The following is a 24,432-nucleotide window of genomic DNA, read 5'->3' on the forward strand; positions in this document are numbered from 1 at the left end:
GGATACACCACTCAGACACACCCACGTGGCGGCGTTAATCACATTCGTTGCAATGTGGCATATACTCGTCGAGCCAAGCTCAACTCTCACTGTCACATGAAAAGATCAATGATACATCGAGTACCATTCTAAGTGATGCATGTAGCTCAAATCTCATCATGACACTGTACTGTATATATGCATTCCCCCATCTAAATCATCAAACATGCCACCTAATCAACATCCATCTCCTCAACCTTGGGTCCCTCACCTTCACCCTCGACATCCATCTTCTCCTCATCCTTACCAGACTTGGGGGTTTCGGTACCAGACGTAGGAGGAACTTCAACCTTGGGCTTGGGCTTGGGTCTGTTCAAGATCGCAGCGCAGGTGAAGACGGCCTCTTCCTTTCGTTTGGTGATTTCGGCAGAGGTCACGACGGGGTTGACGTTCTTGGGTTTCTCAGATTGTCGGACGAGTTGGTTCTCCAACCATGAGAGGGTGTTTGCGGATGCGTCAACCTAACACAAGAGGTAGGATATCAGCATTGCTATTTCATGTCCATTTCCAGCACATTCGGGGTATCTGACAATCATGTGTTGCTCCCAAATGTGCAATATATACAGACAGCTATACCGCATCTGACATACTGCGCATGTCAAATTGAAAGAAACGTTTACTCACAACCTTCTGCAAGTCCTCCTGCGAGATATGGCTATACTTCTCCTCCCCAGATTGAGCAGCGTTCAAATACGTGTTGAGCGCCTCTCTAGCCGACGCAGCAGCCTTGGGTCTTTCCTCCGACTCCTTCCATCTAAGGACAATAGGATCACCCTTGACTTTCAAGGCGTCGAGTCGAGAGACATAAGCAGACTTGGTAGCATCTTCACCTTCCTCGGTGTACAGCCAGTCCTCGGCCTCTTGAAGACCAGTGAGCAAATCAGATTTCTCGGATGATTGGACATAGGCGGCATATCGGTCGTCTAATTTACCTCGCATCTCGTAGACGTATTCTTCGAGGGCGTTCTTTCGGTCCTACAAACACATAAAACAAAGTATCAGCCTCCATTTCTTGAGATGCTTCGTTGGTGATTCCAGATATTCAACATCCTGCTAATGCAGAATGCCACTCACCTCAGTCTCCATGACCAACTTATCCTCAGCATGCATCTTACCCTCCCTCTCAGTCAGGTCATCCACAACATTCTTGACCAAACCAGAGTATTGTCCCACAACCGCACAATCTCCCTTTCGTTGAATCTTCTTGACCAACTTCTTCTCCTCCGTCTTATCCTCGCCCTCACCAGTGGTGACGATCTCCTCCTTCTCAACCTCCTCGACGATGTAGGCACCCTCAAAGTTGATAATACCGTGCAAGTTCAATCGAGTCTTCACCTTGACACAGGCGAGGGCCTCCCCGTTGGTGGGCTTCTCAACGTTCTTAACAGTGAACTTACCCAACCAGGGGTTAGTTCCCTTAGGCAAAGAGGCGGGTTCAGCGTACGAAGCCTCAAGTTCGAAGTTACCTTGTCTGTAGAAGGTGAGGATCTTGGTAGAGGGGATGGGGTTGTTCTGGGGGAAAACGATCAATTCGGAATCTTCGTCGGGGTTTCCAGCTTCTTTCTCCCATTGCACCTTGATAGGGTACGAGGCGATATCGTGCACGGCGAACTCTCTGACTCGGAATACGGGTGAGAGGGAGGCACAGGCGAAAGTAGCTCCTCGGGCAACAGCCTCATCCTGGTTCAAGGTGGTGGAAAGGGTCTTGCCGTTGAAGAAAGCTTGGATTCGTTCCTTGATAGCTGGGACTCGGGTGGATCCACCGACCAACTCAACAGCATCGACTTGGTCGATAGTCAGACCGGCCTTCTCCAAAGCTTCAGCAAGGGGGTTGTTCACTCGGGACAAGAGGTGATCTGTCAATTTCTCGAATTCGTCTCGTTTCAATGAGGAGGAGGCGTCGATATCGTTCATGAGCGATTCGACGTTGATGGGAGCCTCAGCATTGGCAGATAAGACCTTCTTCAATCTCTCACATCCAGTAGCCAACCTGAACACAGCTTTAGGTGAAGAAAGAACGTCGATCTTGTATTTGGCGTTGAACTCTTTAGCGAAGTGTTGCACCAGGGCGTAGTCGAAGTCTCTTCCACCGAAGTGTCTGTCGTAAGCTGTGGACTTGACTGTCAATTGACCTTTCGAGAAGGCAACGACAGCAACAGAGTAGTTGGAGTGACCGACATCGACGAACACGACATGTCGGGGTGCGTCGGCAGATTCGGGCAAATCAGCTTTGGTGATTCCGTATCCCAATGCGACGGCGGTGGTATCGTTGATCAATCTGAGGGGGTTGAGTCCGGCAATGTTGGCGGCGTCGAGCATCGCTCGTCGTTGGATATCGGTGTACCATCCTGGAACGGCGATGACGACGTCCGAGACGGATTGCTTGAGCTCGTTGGCAGCGGTGTCTCGGAGTTTACCGAGGAAGGCAGCGACGAGTTGGGTGTATGAGAATTCGGTTGGTTCGCCGAGGTAGTTCACCTAATACGATATGGTTAGCATTTAATTTTGTCCAGATGAAATTAGGTAATTGTGGAAGATTGCTTGCTCACCTTGACACCGGCACTTCCATTGACATCAACCAACTGAGCATTGATGAACTTCTTCTCGTACTCTTCAATCTCGGGGTCACTGGGGGATCTACCAATCAACCTCTTGAGAGATCCGACGGTGTTTTTGAAATTGGAGGTTTCGGCGGTTTTGGCAGGTTCACCGAGATGTCTCTGTCTGGGAGTGAAGGAGATGAGAGAGCTGTGTGGGAAAGTATGGGGTTAGTTGATGTGTTCTAGGCGATATATGGGATAAAAGGGAAGACGACGGAAGGAGGAAAGGGGAACGGTAGATGGTGATGAGAGAAAAGGTAACAAAACTCACGGAGTAGCTCGGTTCGATACTTCGTTGACGATAATATCGATACCTCTGTGTCTGGCCACACCAATCTTTGAGGAAAGGTTACCGAGATCAATACCAACTACACTCTGTTGTCCCATCAGCTTATCGTCGTTACGGTAGATGACAGAGAGAGGAAAGATAACTCACAGCCATTATGAATGTATTTTTTTTCTATGCAATGTGAATAAGGAAGTGATACGGATTCTTCTATCCTATGTGGTTCTACAATCCGATGCTATGCTATATAGTATAGTATACGAACTGAGTTTTGGGTGTGTTATGTATAAAGGATGAGATGGACTCTATCACTGTATTCAACTTTTTCAATCTCTCTCTGTGATAGATGGATTGACGTGATACTATGACACTATGGTGGTGATGTGGCACTCTCCTCCTAACAAAACCAGAACCACCTCGAAGCTTCCAAAAAAAAGATTGAAAATTAGATAGACGACCTAAACGAGATTGGCTTGGGTGAGCGTAAAGATGCAATTGGGATAAATCCACATAAATGTATTGAAAGAATAACAATTGATCCCGTTGCCACTCACTCCTTCGTCATGACATGATGCATGATGTCTTGGCTCGAACGAACCTCCACCTCCTGTCTTGGCTTGGTAGTCTGCGCAATGTTGTTGAGTTGCAATTGATGCAGTGCATACTATATCCTCATATCATCTACCATATACTGACACTCATAGACGCTGACGAGACATCACCTTTTGCTTATCCCTTCGTATCACTCATATCACCATTAGTAGAAGAGTCTATCCACTAAAGAAGCGACAAGGCGATAATCAGTGAGTGCTAGCTGCTCAAGCGACTTTCTCTGATACTGATTTTTGCATGCATCTGGCTATAGTGTGTATCCCTCTTATCTGTGAGCTTGCGTACGGACATCCTTGGCCTAATGAATTTACGGCTGATCCAATGACACTCTATGCGACCAGTCGGATTCCCCACGAAAGTGAGTTAAGCTAAGTTCTGAAGATCGACCTGTTCGAACGGAAATAGCTAATGCAATGAGCAGTTCAAGCAAGATGATGCCCAGCCTGGACGCATGTGCCCTAGGTGTAACAACGGTATGTGTCTTATCAATCCATTCGAATTGTTCGAGTACGGATCCTGTACTAACTACATTATGTTTTTTTAGCTGCTGTCGGTACGTCACCTTAACTCTACCCTCCAACGAACCATGTAATACTAATTGATATCCTACTCGTTCCCAGTCGGCGGAAGCTCTAGAACATGGTTCGAATTCTTCTGGATCCCCTTAATACCATTCACAAAAAGTAGGATATGGGTCTGCTCTATATGTCGTGAGTGTCTCCTTCCAGCTGTCCTCCCGTGTCCGTTGTTGGTCTCAAGCTGATGAGCACAACGGTAGAATGGGAGATGAAACAAGGTGATGGACCTGATCCCCAACCTCCCTCTCAGAATAGATGGGGTGGGGGATATAGACCTCCTCCTCCGCCTCAGCAGTTCCATCAGCCGGGATATGGGCAGCAGCAGGTATAAGATGGTGCTTGGATGAAATGTCGCGTTGGGGATAAGAGATGTTGTTGTAAGAGATATTTCGTACAAGACGACTTGATTGAACTCATGTATAGTATATCGCGAGTTGAGGCCGAGGATGTGTGACCATGAGATATGCTCTGTGTGTGTACCGTTAATTGATGGGGTTTCCGTGCGTCGTCTGTGCGCTGAAGCATCAAAACAAACGGGAAATTCGTCAAATTACCTTTCATCTCTTGTTCATCTTCTTACCTTAGCCATCCTCACATACTACCGCGATACATCTTGATCCTCTGCCCTCTGACCTCTACCTCTGAGAGATACCTAATCCGCCATCAAGTACTCAATACGAAATACGAGGTACGAAACCATTCAAAGGACTCCTCGACTCAACCTCACACGGATCAAGACAAACCGCCCAAAGGGTACCCTTACCATATACAGGTAAACAAACAAACAAATACCACCTCCTTATTCAAAATAACATAGCCGATCTTGTTCAAACCTACTTGAATCGTTATACATATCCCCATCATTTAGCATCCGTTGAAGCGAGTGTAGGATTGGGAAGGGAGGAGGAACAGTCCTTTAGGTCGTATCATCGTGGAGGTAGTTGGTATGGTCAAAAGTGAGTTACGAGCTGCGAATTGCGAGCTTCCTTTGTTCCAAGTCATTCCTTCTTTGACGAAAAGGGAGGGCTGCAAAGCTTCTTTTGTTGCAATATCGCTCGATGCGAATGATCGAAAGCAGCGAAGATGGGCAGAACAGGATGACTTTAATCAAAGTCATAGCGACACGAGTCCCATCTGTAACCTTGGAAAACATCCGTCCATGAAAATGAAGAAGCTGAATCAATACAAAAGGGGGATATTCATATCAGATTCAATCCTCCAGACGTTTACTTCACTTTGGCACAAATACAGAAGATTAGAACCACTGATACATAAATTAGGAATAGTCCTTCGCACCATCCACAGACCTACCGTTTCTCCCTACATCATTCCACACAATGTCACTCCCCCTCTCCCTCACTTACGCCCTCCTCTCGCTCCTCCTCTCTCGAATACCCCACGTACGGGCGGACGCAAAGCTCGACCAACAGAGGATAGGCAGCGAATACACTACCATGCCCCTGTACAGGAGTGGGGCGGGTACGAATGTGTTGAATGTGAATGTTGGGAGTCCACCTACTGAGATGAGGTTGACATGTTGTAAGTGCAACGTATCTCTCGCTTGAATTGAAGTTGATCGTCCCCTGTTGGATTCGTAGCTACAAACGTCGACTTCTTTATTATCGCTGCTACAGGATGTGAAGAATGTGTTGAGGATTCCAACCTGTAGGTTCACAGATCACTTCTTTCCCCATCGTTCCAGGTCAAAACTAATTGTGTCAACACATTTCAGGTTCGAAGTATCCCGCTCAGACTCATTGTCCGTATGTCACCTTCACCCGACAATCCTGGCACATGGGTACACAGCTGATCATTCGGTTTGGATATATAGATAACAGAACAAGATCTCGCCTACGTCTTCCCCTACCCCTCCGGCTCATCATCCACCATATCAATAGCCGGCCGATTCGCCTCTGATATAATCTCGGATGAACGGGGGGACGAAGCTACCCCGCGACCTATCGTGTTGGGCGCTGCTGTACAGACCAATGATCCCAGTGCGGTATTGGATGGGGTCGATGCGCCCCTGACGGATGGGACGGGCGGGTTCTGGGGGACGGGTGTATATCAGGTGAGATCATTCGATGGTTGCGGAAGTACATGTACTGAATGGCGTTGACTCGTTACCCTCCCAGGAACGAAAGTCCAGCTCAATGATTCCATCGATGATCATTGCCGATAATGATGGTCCGACCGAACAGCTCACCTCGTTCACTGTTGGATTTCAGATCAACAACTTCTCCACTAATACGGATGATCTGGCTGGAAAGATTCATTGGGGGGCTGTACCGGCTGGGACGTATGAGGGGAACTTGTGAGTTTCGATTGGTTGTTTGAGCATGATTCACCAGGCGTTCAATAATGATTGTGTTGGATTGTCAAGTGTGTGGCTGATATGTTCAACAATGCTAGTAATTGGCTAGACGCGAATCCCTCTTTGGGCGGTTCATGGGCTTTCGACGTGGATAGGTTCAGGATAGGGGGCGAAGTGATAGGATTAGAAAATCACTATGTAAGCTAGGCTCTGCGTAGCTTGACCCCTCTGTCCCACTGTGTAATATCTTTAAAAACTGACTATGGGCCATTGATAAAGGGAACGGTCGACCCAGGGTTCGACTCAATCTACGTCCCTACCAACATTGCAGAGCGGGTCTTCGCCAAGGTCAACGGCGCCGTGAGAGATGGTAGAGATACTACCCGATGGGTAAGCACTCCTCTCCTCGCATATACCAATATGGGGTGAAGCTGGGCTGATTATTCAAGATATTTCACTGTAGAACGTACCATGTGACGCATCGATAGATCTTAAAATCACAATCTCAGGTACACAGTACGCTATCGACCCCACTTCCCTGGTGAGGAATCGGGACGTAGCCGGAAGGACATGTTGGAGTTCCATCGTTGCTTGGCAGAATGGGAGTGTCCCCGAGGCAAGAGGTGAAGTGAGATTGGGGACGCCGTTCATGTCTGGGGTGTATACGTGAGTCACCCTACTGGCAAGGTGCTCGGGTATTATACTGATTATTATTTGTGATTGTGTTTAGTGCGCTGTATTACTCTGAATCAGCTCAGTATGTCGGCTTGGCTGGGAAACCCGGCTCTGTAAACGCTGCCAACCTTTACCAACGGGACGAGGGAGAGGCGAATAAGAAATTAGCTGGTATACGTGAGTATCATCTATCCCTCCTTACTTCTCTTATCTTCCTATGATATATTTCACATGGCCATATTTAAAATACGTAGATAAGACGCATACTGATTGATCACACCCACCTCACCTAGTCATCGGTACGCTCGTCGGTCTACTGATATTCGTTCTTATACTATGCTACGCCCGTAATCGTTCCTCGGTCCAATCAATATGGTATCGCGCCCTTCGACGACAACAGCGCGCTCAGATGAACGCCGTGGTAAGAGGCGCAACCTTACCTCCCCCCATAATCCCGGTGGTAGGTATGGGTCCACCAATCATACCTCGTGGTCCGCCACCTATGATGATGGGAATGACTGGTGCTCCTATGATGCCTCCTACGATGGGAATGACAAGACCAACGATGCCATTCCAGCAACCTCCTCCACCATACCAACCTCCCATTATTCCTCAACAGCAAGTCGAACAGCACCAGCCGTTGATGCCATCTACGGTCCAGCCAAGACAAGAAGGATACTATTCCCCAAGATTACAAAATACCTCTCCCCCCAAATCCGGATTCCTAGCTCTGCCTTTCAAAAGATCCCGATCAACCAGGCATGGGGAATACGAACCACCTTACTCTGGTGGATCCAAAGTACATTTCGGACCCACATCAGCAAGACAAATGAGAAGTACTAGTTTGGCCAATAGTCTGAATGAATTTGGGCAGTATCAGTACGGCGGACCGGAGGGAAGGTACGAGAGAACAGATGGTTTCATAAGGGAATATAACAATTTACAACCCTCCCATCATGCGCATCAGCAACATCAATATCCAAGTCAAGAGTATCATCAGCAGCAACATCCCGCTATGCCAGCCTTGCAAGCAGTCCCAGAGGGGGAATATCGCCCGCCGCAGCAGGAGAAGAAGAGATATTTCTCGTGGAGGATGGGTGCACCAAGCGAACAGGGACATTATGCCCCTGTTGTAAATCCACAGGGTCAAGCGCCGAGCGAAGTGGGGAGTGAGAAGCGGAAGAGTTGGTGGGGGAAGGATAGGAATGGGGGATGGTACGATACACCTGGACTGGATACTCCTAGGATGAAGAGGGGTTTGGGGTGGAGTTGAGCGTGGGTATAGGTATGAGATTATACTAGTACTTGTTCTTGTTCGTATTGACTTTTGATTTTTGGATTTTGAATCTTGGATGTATCACTCAAAAGTGTCTTTTGTTCCAGCTGGCAAGTGTTACGGTGCGTTGCGATGCGCTGCGTTGTGATAGCTCTCTGATGGAATACTGACACTGTATCGCAATACCACATACATTCATTTGTTTTATATACTGCTTTGTACCATCATGGATATCTCCGTTATGTTCTGACCTATACTCGACAAGCAATGGAAAGCAAGAAAAGTGAAGAAAGTTAAGGCAAGAATTACAATTATAATACCAAGAGAAGAGTCAATTTTACATATCTTATCTTATATCTTGTGATCAAACAAACCTAACTCATGATCCACCATCAATGAACCAAATATCCCATTTTCAATATCCAATAGGTCACCACTAACGACTCAATCCCCTCCACCAAACTTCGAGGCTACAACTCGACTCCTCGTAGCATGTTTCCTAGGTCCTGGTCCCTGCACTGTTGCTGCCGGTACTGGCACTTCAGTCGGGGTGTTCGGCTTGACACCAGCCTCAGCAATCACAGGTGTGGCTACCCTCTGTACTTGACTTGCCTTTCTAGGCTCAGGCTGAGGTTGAGATACCTCTTCCTCCTCCGAATGCTCAATCACATCGTTATCGTCCCATCCCAACATATCGTCTCCTACCCCCATGGTCATCCCCATAGCTTGCCCAGACATCACAGCCGCCAAGGCATTATACGAAGTATTCCTATCTACGATACCCCCCGTGCTCCCAGATCCAGGTAGAGCACTCGGATCCTGAGAAGAGGGAGTAAGCGGATATGCAGAGTTGGAGACGTATCGCGGTGCTGGCTGATTGGACGAGACTGTCCGAACGGTCCCATCAGATGAATTTGAGGGTATTCGAGCGTTGGATGTTGATCGACCTGCGAAAGTGGCTTCGCGGGGTGTGGGGCCGGCAGACCAACTTTCAGTGGGTGACATTGGTTGTTGAGCTGAGAGGAAGGGACCTTGCTCTTCCATCCCCATTCCCATCGGTACGAACAGTGACGGGTCGAGTGAGGGGTCCATGGGCAGGTAGGGTAAGTTGGCGTCGTACCCTGGTGTGAAGAATGGGATGGACGGGTCGACGTTACCATCTTCCGGTATGACCGATACGTACATGGGTACGAACCCTTGAGGATAGGAGAAGACTTGACCTGCTGGTAGGCCGAATGGATCTTGGGCGATAAATGAGGAAGAGGGTGTAGGGGGAGCTGCACTGGTCGTGCCACTTGGAACATCTGTGGATGTGATTGACACTGATCAAGACAAAGATTGACTTCAGCTGTGTGCCGATGCATTCACGGTCATGGTATGATCTACTCACTTCTTGTAGACGAAGATCGCCCAGCTTGTTCAGCGTCAACGTCGTACACCTGCAACGTCCTTTCGTCGGCCAGCAATCCACTAGGCCCAGTAGCGTTCTCCAGATCATCTCTTATATCCTCATCTTGGAGGTTCCACCACATCTCAGCAAGCATCGCAGGATCACCATTATCGTCCTCGGGGAAAGGTTGAATGTCATCCAGTCCGAGAATAGGCATCGGTCTCCCTTGAGCATCCATGGGTAATGGGTCGGCGATAAAGGGTACGGCAGAGTGCATGGTTGGATAGATACCCAGTCCTTGCATTGGTTGGGCCTGATACTCTTCGATGTGCTGTGAGACAGGTGCTGGAGTCTTTGGTTGTGTAGACGGACCAAGAGCGGGGTGAATATCGCCAGATGACTGTTGACTCATCGGCTGAGATACAGGTAGTTCGTATCTTGGCTCGACGTGTGCAGGAGGGGCAGGAATAGGTATAGGCTGAGGTGGTGGGTGGAGATGAACCTGGCTTTGACTCTGCTGCCATGATTGGTAATCCTCTGCAATCATCGCACCGGGTGGACCTTGCTGTTGCATACCGGCGTCTTCTGGAGCCAGAGCCGGTAGAGCATCGATAGGTACAGGGAATGGATATACGCCCAGTGGATCGGCACCGAGAGCATATCGAGTAGGAGCTGGTTCGGTCTCACGTCGAGGTCCACCGTATGCTAATTATAATTCATATTCAGCTCAGTACCTCGTCAGTCTGGACGTTGAACAGAAAAGGAGCTCACAAGGTCCAGCGGACGCCCACCACTGACCACCAGTCTTACTCGATTCACCAGAGTACGATAACGATCGAGCGAGAGAACCCGTATCGGGCCGTTTGTTCGTATTCTTCACGGCATATGGTGATGAGGGTGAAACCCGATTTCGCTGTCTTCGCTGGTGTCGTTTTGCTTCTGTAAATCGTATGTTTAGCCTCTGTGAACCCTTCGTCGGAAAGGCACTCACTACCGGCTTGCTTTTCAGCTTCTTTCTGACGCTTGAGCTCCTCTTTCTCTCGCTCTCTTTCTTCTCGCTGTCGGATCTTGTCCGCTTTCCTCATAGGCTGGAATTTGTAATCTGGGTATTTCTTTTGATGCTGCAAATGGTCATCTGTATCAGCATATCTGAACGTGGTTCGTCAAGACGACATCAAACAGAGTTTGTGTTTATCGTGTGGCGTCAAAAATCAATCGCTCAATCAAGCGGTTACTCACCTCGATCTTTCTCAAATCAGCCTTCCTTTCATAAAAAGCTTTTCTCTCTTCCGTCTCGTTCTTCCACAACGTACTTATCAATTTACTTATATGAGCTTGAGGTAGGCCTTTCCCAGTTTTACCTCTCCCCAAACTCAAGAATTCTTCTGTAGGCTGTTTCACCCCTTTCTTCGTCTTCTTCATTTTGGTCGATGATGGAGGAGGCATCATTTCTGAGTCGGTCAACTCCTTTGATTTCCCTTTGGCAGTGCTCATAGATTCGGTGTTACTTTCGTCGGAACTTGCTGAAGTGGATGGTCCATATCCCAACTTGGTCAAAACCGCATCAAGACCAGGTATGTTATCTCCGGAAGCCAAATCTTTCAGTATATCCGAACGATATAAGATCCAAGCGTTTGGTGGACGGGGGATGGCATCTTTACCACTTGTCTTGTGAGACTTGCCTGGCGATGCAGTTGAATAAGACATCTTACCAGTCCCATCATCGGTGATACCTTCCAAGTCAACATCGAGATCGACATCCAGTCCAGAAGCGTTAGCTTCGGTGTCGGTGGTTTGCCAGGGTGGTGAGCCCGCATGTGAGGTTGACGAAGGGGGTATAGGAGGTTGTTGATGGGGGAGGTAACTTGTAGTAGGATATGATTGTGGATACGAAGCGAATATGTTTGGGTTGCTGTAAGAGTATGTGAGAGGGGGTGATTGGGATTGAGAGCTTGACTGAGAGGTTCTCATCGACATACTTGATGAAGAAGGATTCGAGGGGTCGGGAGACTGATAAGTGTTGAATTGTCGATTAGACGACATGGTGAGGGTGATTTGAGGTATCGCCGAGACCGATACGCTGGAACGATGATTACCTTTCGGCTGGCGTTGGGGATAGTCGTGATCACCAAGGACGCTACCTTCGTCAGAGGTGTAAGGGGGTGTAGATACGGCCGGATCAGGTAGAATGGCCGGCACGTGAAAGACTGGCGAAGGGGTCAGAGGCTGTGACATGAACTCGGAACAAGACTGCAAGAAGGCATTCAGGTCAAAATCGAGGTCTGGTAGATCGATACAGGATGAACTGGGGACAGGTGATCCAGCCAGCTCGGACGATGCCGAGATACTGGCTGAAGTTGGGGACATGTTGTATAGGTATAGGTATAGATATCAATCTATGAGGATGTGTAGTGGGATAGTGGAGAAAAGAGACGAGAGGATAGGAGTACTAACATGGTATAAAGATGAATGATTCTCCTCCTCCTGCAAGATGCAATGGTGGCAAGTCAAGCGACGAAACAATTCTCCTTGGAAGGAGTCGGCTAATCAGGCGACCTTTCTTGATACACTGTACAATACACCCGTGTATCGACGAGAAGCTGACGATTGTTGAGGTGGGTACGTGTGGATGGGGAAAGATTGGTGGGAATACCGTGAAAAACGAGGTGATACCGTGAAAAGATATGAGGGTCTAACGGTTGAAAATGTCGTGTTTACTGTATTGATTTGATTATAGCGGATCTTGAAGGGAGAACGGCTGAGCACGTATGTGTTCGCAAATCGATACAATCCAGATTTGATATGCTTCTTGATGTATCTGTAGTGGGGGATAGATCTGATCCGATTTGACCTGATTTGATTCGTTCTTTCTGATGAGACTGCGTCGCAAGATTGATTGACGAACAAGTAAAGATTAAAGACGAGAGTATTGCGAGTTGTTGACCTTTGTGAGATGGATGATGGCCTGTGCTGATCTCCCTACATTGACTGATAACTTGAGAAGAGTTCAATGCGTCGATGAACGAAGTGGCACCGATCACGATGAGGTATGCGGCGACGAGTATCCTTGTATGTATGGTATGTGCTGTATGAGATGCTTGAGTTCTGAGCTAGTGAGGGTACGAGTGTATGAAGATGTATCGAGAACAATAAGAGAATTGACTTTGTTAACACCTATCAGGATCATCGTGATCACCATAATCATCAGCATGTTAGCTCTCTTGCGCTGTTGCACTGACTCAACCACACACACACAAAGCACACACATCCTACCCCAGATACACACCGTAGACCCCCCTGAATCTATACACCTCCACTAAGATGACCACCATGCATGTCAATCACGATACACACCTTGATCAAGGATGTATACGATGATCGACATGCATGGATGGATGAATGATAATCCATCTTATCTGATTAACCATAATCACCACCACCCAACTTTAACTCGCGTAAACGTACGGTACTAAACGACTTTTGTTACGAGACGTACGACTCCCCGGTCTTCTCCCTCCCACCAATTTAAGCTTGAAAGTGAAAATGATGATCGAAACGGAATTTTCACTCACCTTTATCTGCTTGAGCTTATCAATTCTAAATCCAATGATACTACAGTCTTAAACAATGCTTTCTTCAAGGAATAACTTCTCTTCTTTGGATCAATATTCGATGATCAATTCTAGCCACTATCTATATAATTGGACGATGAGCGCCCTCGATGATGATGTTGCCAACGTTTCTATCGCCTAGCCAGAAGGGTCAATGGAAGATCTTTCTTGCGGATCCGCTTTTCCTGGCCCAATTGGTAAGAGTAGAGGAGGTATGTCGTAAGCAAGGGTCCTCGGGAGGGTACCGTTACGTCCCAATATCCTAGTCCAGCGTTCCTATAACGTAATTGAGTGGTGAGCGGCGATGGAGATGGGATGGAGAAGATGGTCGTCTGGTGAGGTATATCCTCGTTCTCCTTTTTCTTGTTCTTGTGGCTTGGCAATGGTGGTAATTATCGAACAACCAAATGTATGGTAAAGTATTGACTGTAATTACAACAATTGAGACTTTCGAGTACAGGATAATGGAGAGAGAACAAGTAGGATTCGTTGCGCACGGACAGTTGATCGATTATAAAATGGCGGATGTGTTGGGGGGTGTGCAAAAGCAGGTGGGGGAGTTGACAGGTGAGTGTACCCAGTGTTCAAACGAATAGCACAAGCGCAAGCAGAAAAGGGAAGAAAGATGGAAATGTAGGTGGGACAAATAATGTTCGAGACAGAAAGGATCACATCGATTGGGGTGCAGGAGAGGAATAAGGTAGGATACAGGAACTATCTGTTGGTTCAGCTGTACTCGTTGCATGCCCCCCTCCAACCAAGTTTCTCATGGGATCTCCGACTCTTCTCAGAGGAGATAACCAAAGAGGAAGCAGCAATACAGATGGCATGCTCGTAGCTCATAACCGAAGGAATGTGTGACAATGATAAAAACCCAAAGGTACGCCTTTCCGGTCGGTCGTCGGTAGCCGCTGAGTTTCTGTTTTAATTATCGTACCGATATCGTTCCGTGGGTTACCAGTTACGGTGTGAGTCACACGAAAAGGGACATGTGGGGTAAAGCCCATGGCGTAGTATGGACATGACATGAGAAAAAGATAATTTTGATATGTACCCAATGAAAAAAAAAAAAGAAACAACAACCCGAGCTCTTCCTTCCCTCGGTTTGTTGGTGAAAAACCAGAACTATCAGAGTTCTCATTTCCCGGAGAATCAAGTGATCCAAAAAGGTAAAATCAGAGACAACACCCAGGGGTGGGACTAGATCAAACGATAAACGAAACAATCCAAAACGATCTTCTACTCCAGGTACGAGCTAGAGATAAACCGAGCAACCAAAACCAACGGTTGATCACGATCAAAAACTCCTGTACTTCGGATTTGACTTGCTAGCAGGATCATAAGGAACGCTCAATACCAATCCATTCCCTGGATACCCCGCCAATTACAAATGCTATCTTTCTGCTTCGGCAGTGCTTTGGCAGTCAGTTAGTTGCCAGCTACGTGATTACCTGAGTTAGGCACTCCCATGAATCAGACATCCCTGCAGCTGGAAACTGATCTAAAAATTCTACAAGCATGCTCCAACTTTACGATTATCCGCACTGTACGAGCGAGCAGGTGTGTCGCCCAACGCGCGAACAATGTGAGAAAACCGGATGTAATTGCATGCTCGCTCTTCTCGTGACACTGACCGCCTCGCTGGGACAGACTGATCGAGCGAAACCTGATACTTCAAAGATACCTTGGGACCCCGAAACCCAGGATATAATGCCTGTTTTTCTTTTTTCTTTTTTCTTCTTTTCCAATTCAGGGTTCATCGGAGTAAAGGCACTCACAGCAAACACAATTATCTATCTCGGAGGATTTTTCCCTTTCTTTTCAACTCTGATGACGAATGTGGTAAGCGATAAGCGCGGACGAGTACTGCACGAGAGTGTACAATCCATCGTCATGAGCCCTTCGAAGCTCTTGCCTGCACGGGGGCCTTCCGGCGGCCGGTGGTCGTAAGGAGAAGTTTTCCCAGGTACGAGGTGAGTTTCCTTCTTTCCGACTTGGCGAGATACCCTACCATCATTTGCCCAACGGGTATGTACACTGGTGCAGAGGTCGTCAGAAGAACAATGGATTTAGAAATTATCAGATGAAACGCTCACCTCCTGATGGACAGGGCGAACAGTGATTACGGGAACCTTTTTGCAGTTTGATCCCTGATAAGGAAGTTACCTTCAGGTACCATACTAATCGTTGTAGTCTAACGAATTCTAAGCGCCAACATGTCTCTGCTCAGCTGTCGCCATACCATGCAGTATATCTGTGTTTTGACGTACTGTAGTACTTTTCCGGACAATTTCCGGTAACCCCACCCTGAACAGAAAGAAGTCTGAAAAGCTGTACATTGCTACATCCATGTTGTGATAAGCTTGATAAATCCCAACCATCCGTATAATTCGGTAGGCGGCGTGGCGTGGCGTCATAACGTAATAGAAAAAGAAGAAGAAGAAGAAGAAGAGGTGGTGGAAACGGATGTCTCGCATCTTTTATAGTAATTATCATTAACCATTAATCGTTCCCATTACCAGAGTTCGGGTTAACCTATGTGGACCGTTCTTTTGACTCACCACCTCGGTTCTGATCATAACACCACAATGACCAAATCGATCTTTACTATGCTCGGACGCAATTAGAGTCAAAGCATAATTATTACAGTACCTCGCAGGCAGCACAGAGCGAGCCACTGCATCTGAACAGGCGGACCCATCTGTCGGGAAAAGAGAGCGGAATTGTGATTTCCTATTTTGAGGTACAATATTGTCGGATAAGCGCCAACTGTAGTGGAGCTAGGCAGGTACTTATTCGATCTCCTCATATATGATCAATAGCTGCTAATTAGATATATGTACTGATGGAGCAGATGTCAGACAGTCCGAACAATTAAGCAGTATGGGTTCGTTTCGGAAATGTACTACACATACGAGTACACCCGAACTTTCACGGACCTAGATGTTTCGCTGGGAGTCTATCTCCCTTCCACTATAACAACCAGTCAGTTCCTTTCCGACGGATCCACTTCAATGCGTCTCTTCCCAAGCGAATGTACAAGCCACATCTTCATCATATCAGACTGCTTCCGACATCCAACTCAACTGCACCCATCCTCCAGACAGCTTGTCGGACCAAACAGATCCAGGCTTCGAGGTGTGATGCGTTACATCCACGCCCATGCGGACCTCTCAAACAGATCTAAAGCTCGGTCATGATTACCTATCCCAAAACCGAGCTCCCCCCGGTGATCGAAAAAGAACATTCACACGGATTCCAAACGTGTTCCTTAGAAACTCTATTCCGCGATATCTGCGGTGCGCTGAATGAATTTACATCCGACAAAAACCCAATATGGGGATTGTGCATCTCTTTTCGAATATGGATGTCACATCACGTTGGATCCCGCAGTTCGATCGCATCGCCCTCTCGGAGATGAGAGTGGGGATGAAGATGCGGATGGGGAGCGTACTTACCCGCGGAGGTGATTCAGTGTAAAGAGAGGGCGGGTGGTTCACGTGCGAAGGCATGTGATCCGTGGAGCGATGTGGCATGTTGGGTTGGCTAGCCTAATGGCGATTGATAACTTACTAGGCTCAATGTTTGTCTATGTTCGTACTTGTGATCAGGTCCAGAACGTCAAGCTCGTTTAGGAAACTTCAGTAATCTTCCTGCCAAAGAGTTGTTAGCCTTAGCTGCCTTCACTATGAGAGCTAATCCAGATTATTGAGAGGTCGCAACAAAAACCACTAACCTCTCTAAGGGAACCATCACGACGAAGCTAACTTTGATGGCGATATATAACAATACCCTCCCAGTGTATTTAAATGAGGCGCGCGCATCCTCCATCCTTTATCTCATCATCCCCTGTTAATCGTAAGAAAGGATATGCCCTTTGAAAGGATATGGGATATCTTGAGCACCCCATGCACACCTCCTGACCTATTTATAATGATATCTTTACATGCGACAGCGCACATAGCAGACGGTCGAAAGATCCCATAAGCGCACTGCGTTATATACCCACTAGATCACTGGGGACCTCAAAATGGCATCAGACTCAGGATCGGAAAGCGACAAGAGGTCAAGAAAGCCTTCGAGTTCACAATCAAGCCAACGCCCTTCATCAAGATCGGAAGGAGACAGACATCGATCCTCTGGTAGTAGGAGTCAGCCGAGTGGTGGTGCTAGTGATAGGCACAGGAGTAGTGGCGGAAGTGATAGACCTAGGACCAGTGGCAGCGACAGGCACAGAAGTAGCGGTGAGAGATCCTCTTCCTCAAGACATGGTAGTGGTAGTAGTCGAGAATCGTCTTCGAGGAGTCGACCGCCGAGACCGATCGAAAGTGATGGTACTAGGGGAGATGAGGTTGCGAGGAAGTGTTCGCATTTCAGATATTACATGGTGAGTAGCCGCGTTTCATTATATGCGCTGCGACTTCGAGGGGACGAAAGGGGGATATGATTGACATATGCACAGCTATACACCTCTGGAGGCTGGTTAGGTGATCTTTTGATAACCTTAACCGACGTTACTGGGATATGGGAGTTCACCTTCCTGTCCATCCTCTTCGTGGCTTCATGGACGATCATGAGGATAAATCAAGTGGAGATCACCTTGATTCTCGGGAAAGTGTACGATCTAGTCATTCCCTTACAACACAAATGTGAGCATCTGCAACATCCTCCCCTAGCTCCAGTATAAATAACAGCTCATCCTGTTTGGGAATTCACCCATGCTGAACCCCTTCATCATTTAGTCGATCCTACCAAGCAGAAAACCCACTCCAACCACCTCGACCAATATTGGCCACTCTTCCTGATTGGGTCTATCATCGAATTTGGATGTTTCATCCTGGTTCATCCAGACTTGTTCACGCTCGTAGCATGTCTTAAGACATTGGTGTTGACTGCGCTATGGCTGGGGGTAGACGGGAAAGGAAGATTTGTGAGTCGTCTCGCAATTTACCATAATGCTTTCAGAGGACGGACTAACGTGTGTTGGCTGTTCGCTTTAATCAGTTGACGGAGAAGTTTGGTGGGAAGAACGGACGCTCAGATAGGTCCGGTGGACCTGCCTCCAATGACAGAGGAAGAGATAGGGATGGGGCCAGGGATAGGAATGGGGATGGTAGATCCAATAAGAGCGATCGCTCAAACAAAGGTGATTCAAACGACAGAGGGGATGGGAAGAAAGACTCTTCCAAGAAGGGTTCGTCATCCCCTACTTCAGCTAAAGAAGGGGACAACGCCAAGAAGGGCACTAAAGATAACAAGGATGATAAAGGTGGTTCTGGTTCGAGGGATCCCTACGATTCCAAAGGGTTTACCGGTAACTTGATGCCTATACGGAAGAAGGCTCCCGACGGGCCTAGGGAGAGTAAGAGGCATCGCCGATGATTGTCCTAGTGGATAATGTATGTTGTTTTCGAATCCTGCACCATCGCGTACACAGACCTAACGTAGATGAGGTTTTAACGGCCATGCATGCTTACCATTGAGTATTTATGCAATGTATAACGTCCTTGGACCTCAGACGACAGCTCTCCATCATTCTCCTTTGATCGCCTTGGGGCCTTCTACATAAACCATCTTATCACCACCTCCCGCTTGCATGATGACTTGGGATGGTTCCGTAACCATGATAGACTTGACTCTGGGGTCGAACAAGTGTCCGTTGAGGAAGCTGGTCGGGAAGCCATGATCGAACTCGTAAGCTTCCTCAATGACAGCGATCTCTTCGTCTTTTAGAACGACATCCAGTGCCTTGAAGCTTTGTACGAAATGTTCGACCTTCCTCCCACCAATGATGGGGAACACGTAAGGTGTCTTCTGAAGAACATAGGCGAGGGCAATGTTCAACAACGATGTCCCATCGTTACGCTTCTCGGCGAGATCCTCCAGGACAGCAGCCACTTGTTTATCTCGATCCGATGTTGGGATGAAATTCCGTCCCTCTGAATTATCCTTCTCACGCTGCCTAAACCCTTCGCGGGTTTGGAATCGTCCCTGATTGAGAGCGCCGTACGGGCAGACAGCCATCCCCTCGTCCTTCGCCATCGGTAAGATATCTCTCTCCACATCTCTAAGCGCAGCATTCCACATCCCCTGGTAGACCGAAAATTGGCGGAGACCGTGGTCCCTGGCGTACTGATTCGCTTTCGCCACGATCCAGGCGGGCGTATCGGAGATACCTAGGTAGAGGACCTTTCCAGATACGACAAGATCGTTAAGGGAGGTCATGAGCTCGGGGATCGAGACGGTATAGTCCCAGATATGAAGATAGAAGAGATCGATGTAGGTGGTCCCGAGCCGTTTCAGCGAGGCTTCAAGGGAGAGTTTCATCGATTTGGAACCGTTCCCCTTATAGTTGATGCTGACGTGACCTTCCCGTGCTGGTGTATAGGAGTTGGTGTATTTCGTGGCGAGGACAAGCTCGTCCCTGTTTTGTCGCTTGGCTATCCACTCCCCAATCCACTCTTCCGATTGACTGTCCCGATAACTGTCCTTTCTATCAGCACGAGGCTCGGATGAGTAGCCCAGGGCCCAGGGGTGGGAAGAACTCACACGTTGGCAGTATCAATAAAGTTGCCGCCATTGTTATAGAACGTGTCTAATATCTCGAACGACGTTGGCTTATCGCATTTACCATACCGCTCGTTATGGACATCCCCAAATGTCATTGTGCCCAGACATAGCGGCGAGACTCGCACCGAAGCTGTGGGCGACAAGAGGCGGTATCGCGATAGAGGTGAAGTCATTATGGGTAAGATCAGGTAAAGTGCTGAGCTAGGTACCTGAAGGGCAGTAGTCACTAGACAGAGCCGTAAGCTTTATATACCCTAAGGAGACGCATTTCAAGAGTTTTTGCGGTGAGTATTGATGACGTTTTTGAGCTCTCGCTTGGTGGAGGTAGGTGGACAGGTGAAGTGGAGGCGGGTGGAGGTGAAGGTGGAGGCGGCACTTGCTGATAAGGAATCCGCAACCGATTGGGAGCTATAAATATCCTACCAGGATATTCTCTGAGAACTACTGATTCCCCCTCCCACATTTGGTTTCCCCTATCCTACTTTAAACGACGACTGATTACCTGAAGATGGTTCGTACACTCAAATTCCAAGATATCAATGTCCCGGTCCCAGGCTTTGGGTGAGTGACTTGTCCTTTGCCCTACTCAGCCGGTGTATCATATCTGACCAGTTGTTTCAGAGCCATGGGCTTCAGCCAAAGCTACGGCACAGCTGTAGATTCTGAGTCCCATCAGACCCTCTCCAAGGCCCTCGAGCTCGGGTGTACCTTCTGGGACTCAGCTGCGATATACGGTAAAGGCCACAACGAGCAACTCATTGGCGAATGGATCAAGCGGAATCCTGAAGCGCGCGACAAGGTGTTCATCGCTAGTAAATGCGGAATCCACCTTGATGACGGGAAGATAGACAATTCGAAGGCTCATATCGAGGAGTACATCGATAACTCGATTCAACGGCTAGGCTTTACTCCAGATCTATATTACATCCATCGTATTGAGCCTGGAAGAGCTCTCGAGGAATCGGTCGGTACCCTGCAATCCCTCAAGGAAAAGGGTAAATGCAAGTACATCGGTTTGAGTGAATGCGGTGCCGCCACGCTTAGGAAGGCTTGTAGCAGTGAGTGTGGGCGCAATGCTGTGCCAAAGCCAAAGCTGATAGGCCCGAGTAAATTAGTCGCGCATATCGACGCCTTGCAGATCGAGTACTCCCCTTGGTACACGGACCACGAGCAGAACGGCCTCATCGACACTGCTAAAGAGCTCGGAGTGACCGTTATTGCCTATTCGCCCCTGGGCAAGGGAATTCTCACGGGCAAGTACACATCTGCCGATCAGTTCCCGAAGGGAGACGTCCGACGTACTATCCCTCGATTCTCTGAAGAATTGCTAGGCAAGAACCTCAAGATCGTCCATGAATTCCAAAAACTTGCCGAGAAGAAGCGATGTACTCCCGGACAACTCGCTCTGGCCTGGGTGATTGCTCAGGGGGCGATCCCTATACCTGGGACGAAGAATGCAATTAGGTTGGCAGAGAATTGGGGTGCTGGGGATGTGGATTTGAGCGAAGATGAGTTGAAGGAGATTAGGACGTTGATCGAAGAGGCAAAGCCTGAGGGTGCAAGGTGAGTGGGAAGCTTCAAGATGGCATGATATCGATACCCAGGTTGAAGGTGAGGATTGACTTGAGTTTGGAAAATCAGGTACAACGCCCAGCAGCTCGCCGCTGTCGGTCATTAAGTGCGATTTCCCTAAAGAGAAGTAATGTTCGCGAGAGAATGAATCCAGCTCACCTACCGATCAGAGAAGTATCAAGGTGATGGACAGGCCTGGAATATGAGCACAGGAGGTACGATCTGAAGCAAGTATCGCATGTCAGAGGGTTTGCCATATATTCGTACCCAATGCGGATCAGGTATCAGGTATCAGGTATGCACGGAATATATACCCTTGGCGGATTGTCTGAATATTGCAATGCCAGAATGCCCAGAGTCTGTATCAGATCACTTGCCATGGTACGGAGTTATATCCATCGACCCATGCTACTAACCCTACTTATAACCATGACTACAGACTACAGTATGTATATCATCAGGTGCCTGATCTTCGACTGGGTTTGACTCTGGTGCCTTGTGTCGATGACACGTGCCATGCGAGTTCGTGTGAGATAAGATGACGACTGACGAGTAATATGATATCAGAGTAGAGTAGAGTAGAGTGAAAGTGGTGAAAGTGAATCACAAAAAGAGTAAAGAGGTATCTGAGACAGTTGACGTAGAGTACGAGTATCAGTACAGTATATCACCATTTATAATCATTTATATATATATGATGACACACTCGATTACTCCATCCCCATCATGCCTTCTCATCTCACCTCATATCGTCAACACTCTCACACCTACAACGAACACTCACAATGCCTGTATCAGATGTAGATGTGGATATCGAGATATCACCTCCTCTACCTCTTCCCATTAACTTCGAACTCTTGCCTACTCTCTCACCAGGCAAGACTCTATGTCCCGTATTCTACGTGTTGATCGTGAGTCATCATACTGCACCTTCCCCATCCTGCCCATCTCACCTGGAAAGCTGATGTCAGCTTGGTCTATATCAGGATACCATCCCAATCTACCTCACCCTTGATCCCTCCCACGTACCCCACCTATCCCTCTTCCCATTATTCCTCACTCTCCATCCCATCTCACCGCTCTCAATCCTGTCTACCCTGCATCTCCGTCCTAACGAAGATTACTCCCTCACCCTCAAAGGTATTGCACCATTCATGGATATCTGGGTGCCCCTCAGTCTGGCACGAACGATATGCGAGAGTTTGAAAGTCGAGAGATTGTTCTGGGATGAGATGGATCCTACCAAGGGGTTGTTGAGCAAGATTATGGGGGAGGTGCAGAGCTGGGACGATGGGTTAGCTATTGGGCACAAGTAGGTTCACCGTCATGCTATATGAGCTACCACTTCACTTTACCTTTGGAGATGTCTTCGTATGATAGGCAGGGACAGCTGATAACTAGTACAATCGTTATATAGCTGGCTACCACCTTCCACCCAACTACCTAAATCGGCTTATTCGCTTTCCACTCTCTTATCGACCCCTTTGACAGGTATGGACATAATTCAAGATAATCGATATGTGCGTCTCTTTACCTCGATTGCTTCATTCCCAGATATACTCGCTGATACTACGTCGCTGTAGATCACCACTCCCCTAGACGGGGACACCAGAACTCGTTTGATTGAAACAGCCGAAACCACCGATCCGAGTAAGCTGAGAGCTGGGACATGGCATGAAGCATGGGATGGAGTGATTGCTCTGTCCGATCTGTGAGCTTCGTTACAGCTACTACCTCTTCGGAGTATGCAGAAGGTAGCTCATTCTACAATGTCATGCCTTGAATCATTTCAGAGCTTGGAACAAATTCTTACTTTATCCTGTAAGCTTATCTGCCCTGCCAGCCCCCACCAGAGGAAAATCAAGCTTACAGCGTCTGACTTTTTGGTTTTAGTCGATTCCACCTATCCCAGACAAACCTTCCCATATACCCTTCTTGCACCCCACCGAGTCGAGCATCTTACATACCATCCTACCTCTCATCCCATCGCTTATATCCTCGGAGAGCTCCCTCCCAACGTATCCCTTCAATTTTGACGATCTGCAGATCCTACTTCACTCCAAGCCCCTACCTGCTCCTAGACAATCAGTGTACTCCATCGTATCTTCCTTGACCAGCTCGAAGAAGGACACAAACAGATTGGAAAAGCTGGAAGAGAACGAATATAAGGCGAGGTTGAAAATCTGCGTGGCAGAGTTTGTAGGAGGGATATTGGTCAGCGCGTTCTTAGCACACCTGCGCCCGACGGGTGGGTATGAGGAAAGGGGAAGGATGGGTGAGGGAGGGAGAAGAAGGTCAAGCGATAAAGGTGTCTATGTATTTGTGGAGAAATCAGAGGATTTTCACGAGATTGATCAACATCACTTGGAAAGTACCCATACGGGTCATCAAAGTGGTAAGCGAGGGAGATCTGGAAGCCAGAACAAAAGCCAACATAAAGAGAAAGATAAGACAAGAAACAAGGGGAAGGGAACTGAAAATTGGATGAAGACTATCGAGTCTCTTGAGACTAAGAGAGGTTCATCGCCTCCTCCTGCTCGTGAGTCCTCCCAGCGACTACAACAACAGCCTGAAGGATCACCAGAAGGTCGACCGAGACAACACAGCAAGACTCGATCCCATTCACACTCCCACACAAGTAAGGCGCCTGAACAAAGACACACGAGCCCACCACCTCCCCATCTAGGTGATAATACATCCTCTGAATCCGATACGACAGCTACGCCGCCGCATTATCGCGTTATCCAATCTATCGACCAGTTCCCACTTGGAGATTGGAGTTGGAACAATTCGAGTAAATCCATGTTGAGCGAGAATAAAGATGGGTGGCAGGCTTATAGGATTTTGGGGATTGCTATTTTGTTGGGATGGGTGATGGGGCATTGGCAGTTGTTTTAGTTTTTGTGGTG

At 47.9% G+C, this 24,432-nt stretch overlaps 9 protein-coding genes across 9 annotated transcripts; 6 read left to right on the forward strand and 3 right to left on the reverse strand.

The window, feature by feature from the left end:
* Window positions 1-212: 212 nt before the first annotated feature.
* I302_104523 (uncharacterized protein) lies at window positions 213-3,081 on the reverse strand (the record flags this gene model as incomplete). The annotated part of the gene is made up of 6 exons (XM_019189878.1): window positions 213-500; window positions 664-1,014; window positions 1,114-2,517; window positions 2,589-2,787; window positions 2,911-3,014; window positions 3,076-3,081. 6 exons carry the CDS (start codon window positions 3,079-3,081, stop codon window positions 213-215), a joined length of 2,352 nt encoding a protein of 783 aa, XP_019049440.1.
* Window positions 3,082-3,774: 693 nt separating this feature from the next.
* On the forward strand, window positions 3,775-4,446 carry I302_104524 (uncharacterized protein; the record flags this gene model as incomplete). Its single annotated transcript, XM_019189879.2, has 6 exons — window positions 3,775-3,808; window positions 3,879-3,895; window positions 3,959-4,010; window positions 4,082-4,090; window positions 4,158-4,247; window positions 4,316-4,446. 6 exons carry the CDS (start codon window positions 3,775-3,777, stop codon window positions 4,444-4,446), a joined length of 333 nt encoding a protein of 110 aa, XP_019049441.2.
* Window positions 4,447-5,452: 1,006 nt separating this feature from the next.
* On the forward strand, window positions 5,453-8,377 carry I302_104525 (uncharacterized protein; the record flags this gene model as incomplete). Its single annotated transcript, XM_019189880.1, has 10 exons — window positions 5,453-5,654; window positions 5,714-5,780; window positions 5,848-5,878; window positions 5,947-6,186; window positions 6,251-6,429; window positions 6,528-6,627; window positions 6,709-6,819; window positions 6,893-7,095; window positions 7,160-7,281; window positions 7,398-8,377. 10 exons carry the CDS (start codon window positions 5,453-5,455, stop codon window positions 8,375-8,377), a joined length of 2,235 nt encoding a protein of 744 aa, XP_019049442.1.
* Window positions 8,378-8,824: 447 nt separating this feature from the next.
* Window positions 8,825-12,137, reverse strand: I302_104526 (uncharacterized protein; the record flags this gene model as incomplete). The annotated part of the gene is made up of 5 exons (XM_065869898.1): window positions 8,825-9,702; window positions 9,771-10,475; window positions 10,542-10,709; window positions 10,762-10,891; window positions 11,010-12,137. The coding sequence occupies 5 exons, from the start codon at window positions 12,135-12,137 to the stop codon at window positions 8,825-8,827; spliced, it is 3,009 nt and encodes a 1,002-aa protein (XP_065725970.1).
* Window positions 12,138-13,788: 1,651 nt separating this feature from the next.
* On the forward strand, window positions 13,789-14,219 carry I302_104527 (uncharacterized protein; the record flags this gene model as incomplete). Its single annotated transcript, XM_019189882.1, has 2 exons — window positions 13,789-13,948; window positions 14,044-14,219. 2 exons carry the CDS (start codon window positions 13,789-13,791, stop codon window positions 14,217-14,219), a joined length of 336 nt encoding a protein of 111 aa, XP_019049444.1.
* A 3,192-nt stretch (window positions 14,220-17,411) lies between these two features.
* I302_104528 (uncharacterized protein) lies at window positions 17,412-18,763 on the forward strand (the record flags this gene model as incomplete). Its single annotated transcript, XM_019189883.1, has 4 exons — window positions 17,412-17,768; window positions 17,844-18,030; window positions 18,124-18,311; window positions 18,386-18,763. The coding sequence occupies 4 exons, from the start codon at window positions 17,412-17,414 to the stop codon at window positions 18,761-18,763; spliced, it is 1,110 nt and encodes a 369-aa protein (XP_019049445.1).
* Window positions 18,764-18,913: 150 nt separating this feature from the next.
* On the reverse strand, window positions 18,914-20,124 carry I302_104529 (uncharacterized protein; the record flags this gene model as incomplete). The annotated part of the gene is made up of 2 exons (XM_065869899.1): window positions 18,914-19,874; window positions 19,931-20,124. The coding sequence occupies 2 exons, from the start codon at window positions 20,122-20,124 to the stop codon at window positions 18,914-18,916; spliced, it is 1,155 nt and encodes a 384-aa protein (XP_065725971.1).
* Window positions 20,125-20,459: 335 nt separating this feature from the next.
* I302_104530 (uncharacterized protein) lies at window positions 20,460-21,629 on the forward strand (the record flags this gene model as incomplete). The annotated part of the gene is made up of 4 exons (XM_019189885.1): window positions 20,460-20,512; window positions 20,573-21,009; window positions 21,067-21,514; window positions 21,593-21,629. The coding sequence occupies 4 exons, from the start codon at window positions 20,460-20,462 to the stop codon at window positions 21,627-21,629; spliced, it is 975 nt and encodes a 324-aa protein (XP_019049447.1).
* A 679-nt stretch (window positions 21,630-22,308) lies between these two features.
* I302_104531 (uncharacterized protein) lies at window positions 22,309-24,421 on the forward strand (the record flags this gene model as incomplete). The annotated part of the gene is made up of 6 exons (XM_019189886.1): window positions 22,309-22,434; window positions 22,510-22,835; window positions 22,941-23,043; window positions 23,107-23,234; window positions 23,317-23,344; window positions 23,417-24,421. 6 exons carry the CDS (start codon window positions 22,309-22,311, stop codon window positions 24,419-24,421), a joined length of 1,716 nt encoding a protein of 571 aa, XP_019049448.1.
* Between the last annotated feature and the right edge of the window lie 11 nt (window positions 24,422-24,432).

Source organism: Kwoniella bestiolae, chromosome 2 (assembly GCF_000512585.2).
Source record: "Kwoniella bestiolae CBS 10118 chromosome 2, complete sequence".
Taxonomy (NCBI): domain Eukaryota; kingdom Fungi; phylum Basidiomycota; class Tremellomycetes; order Tremellales; family Cryptococcaceae; genus Kwoniella; species Kwoniella bestiolae.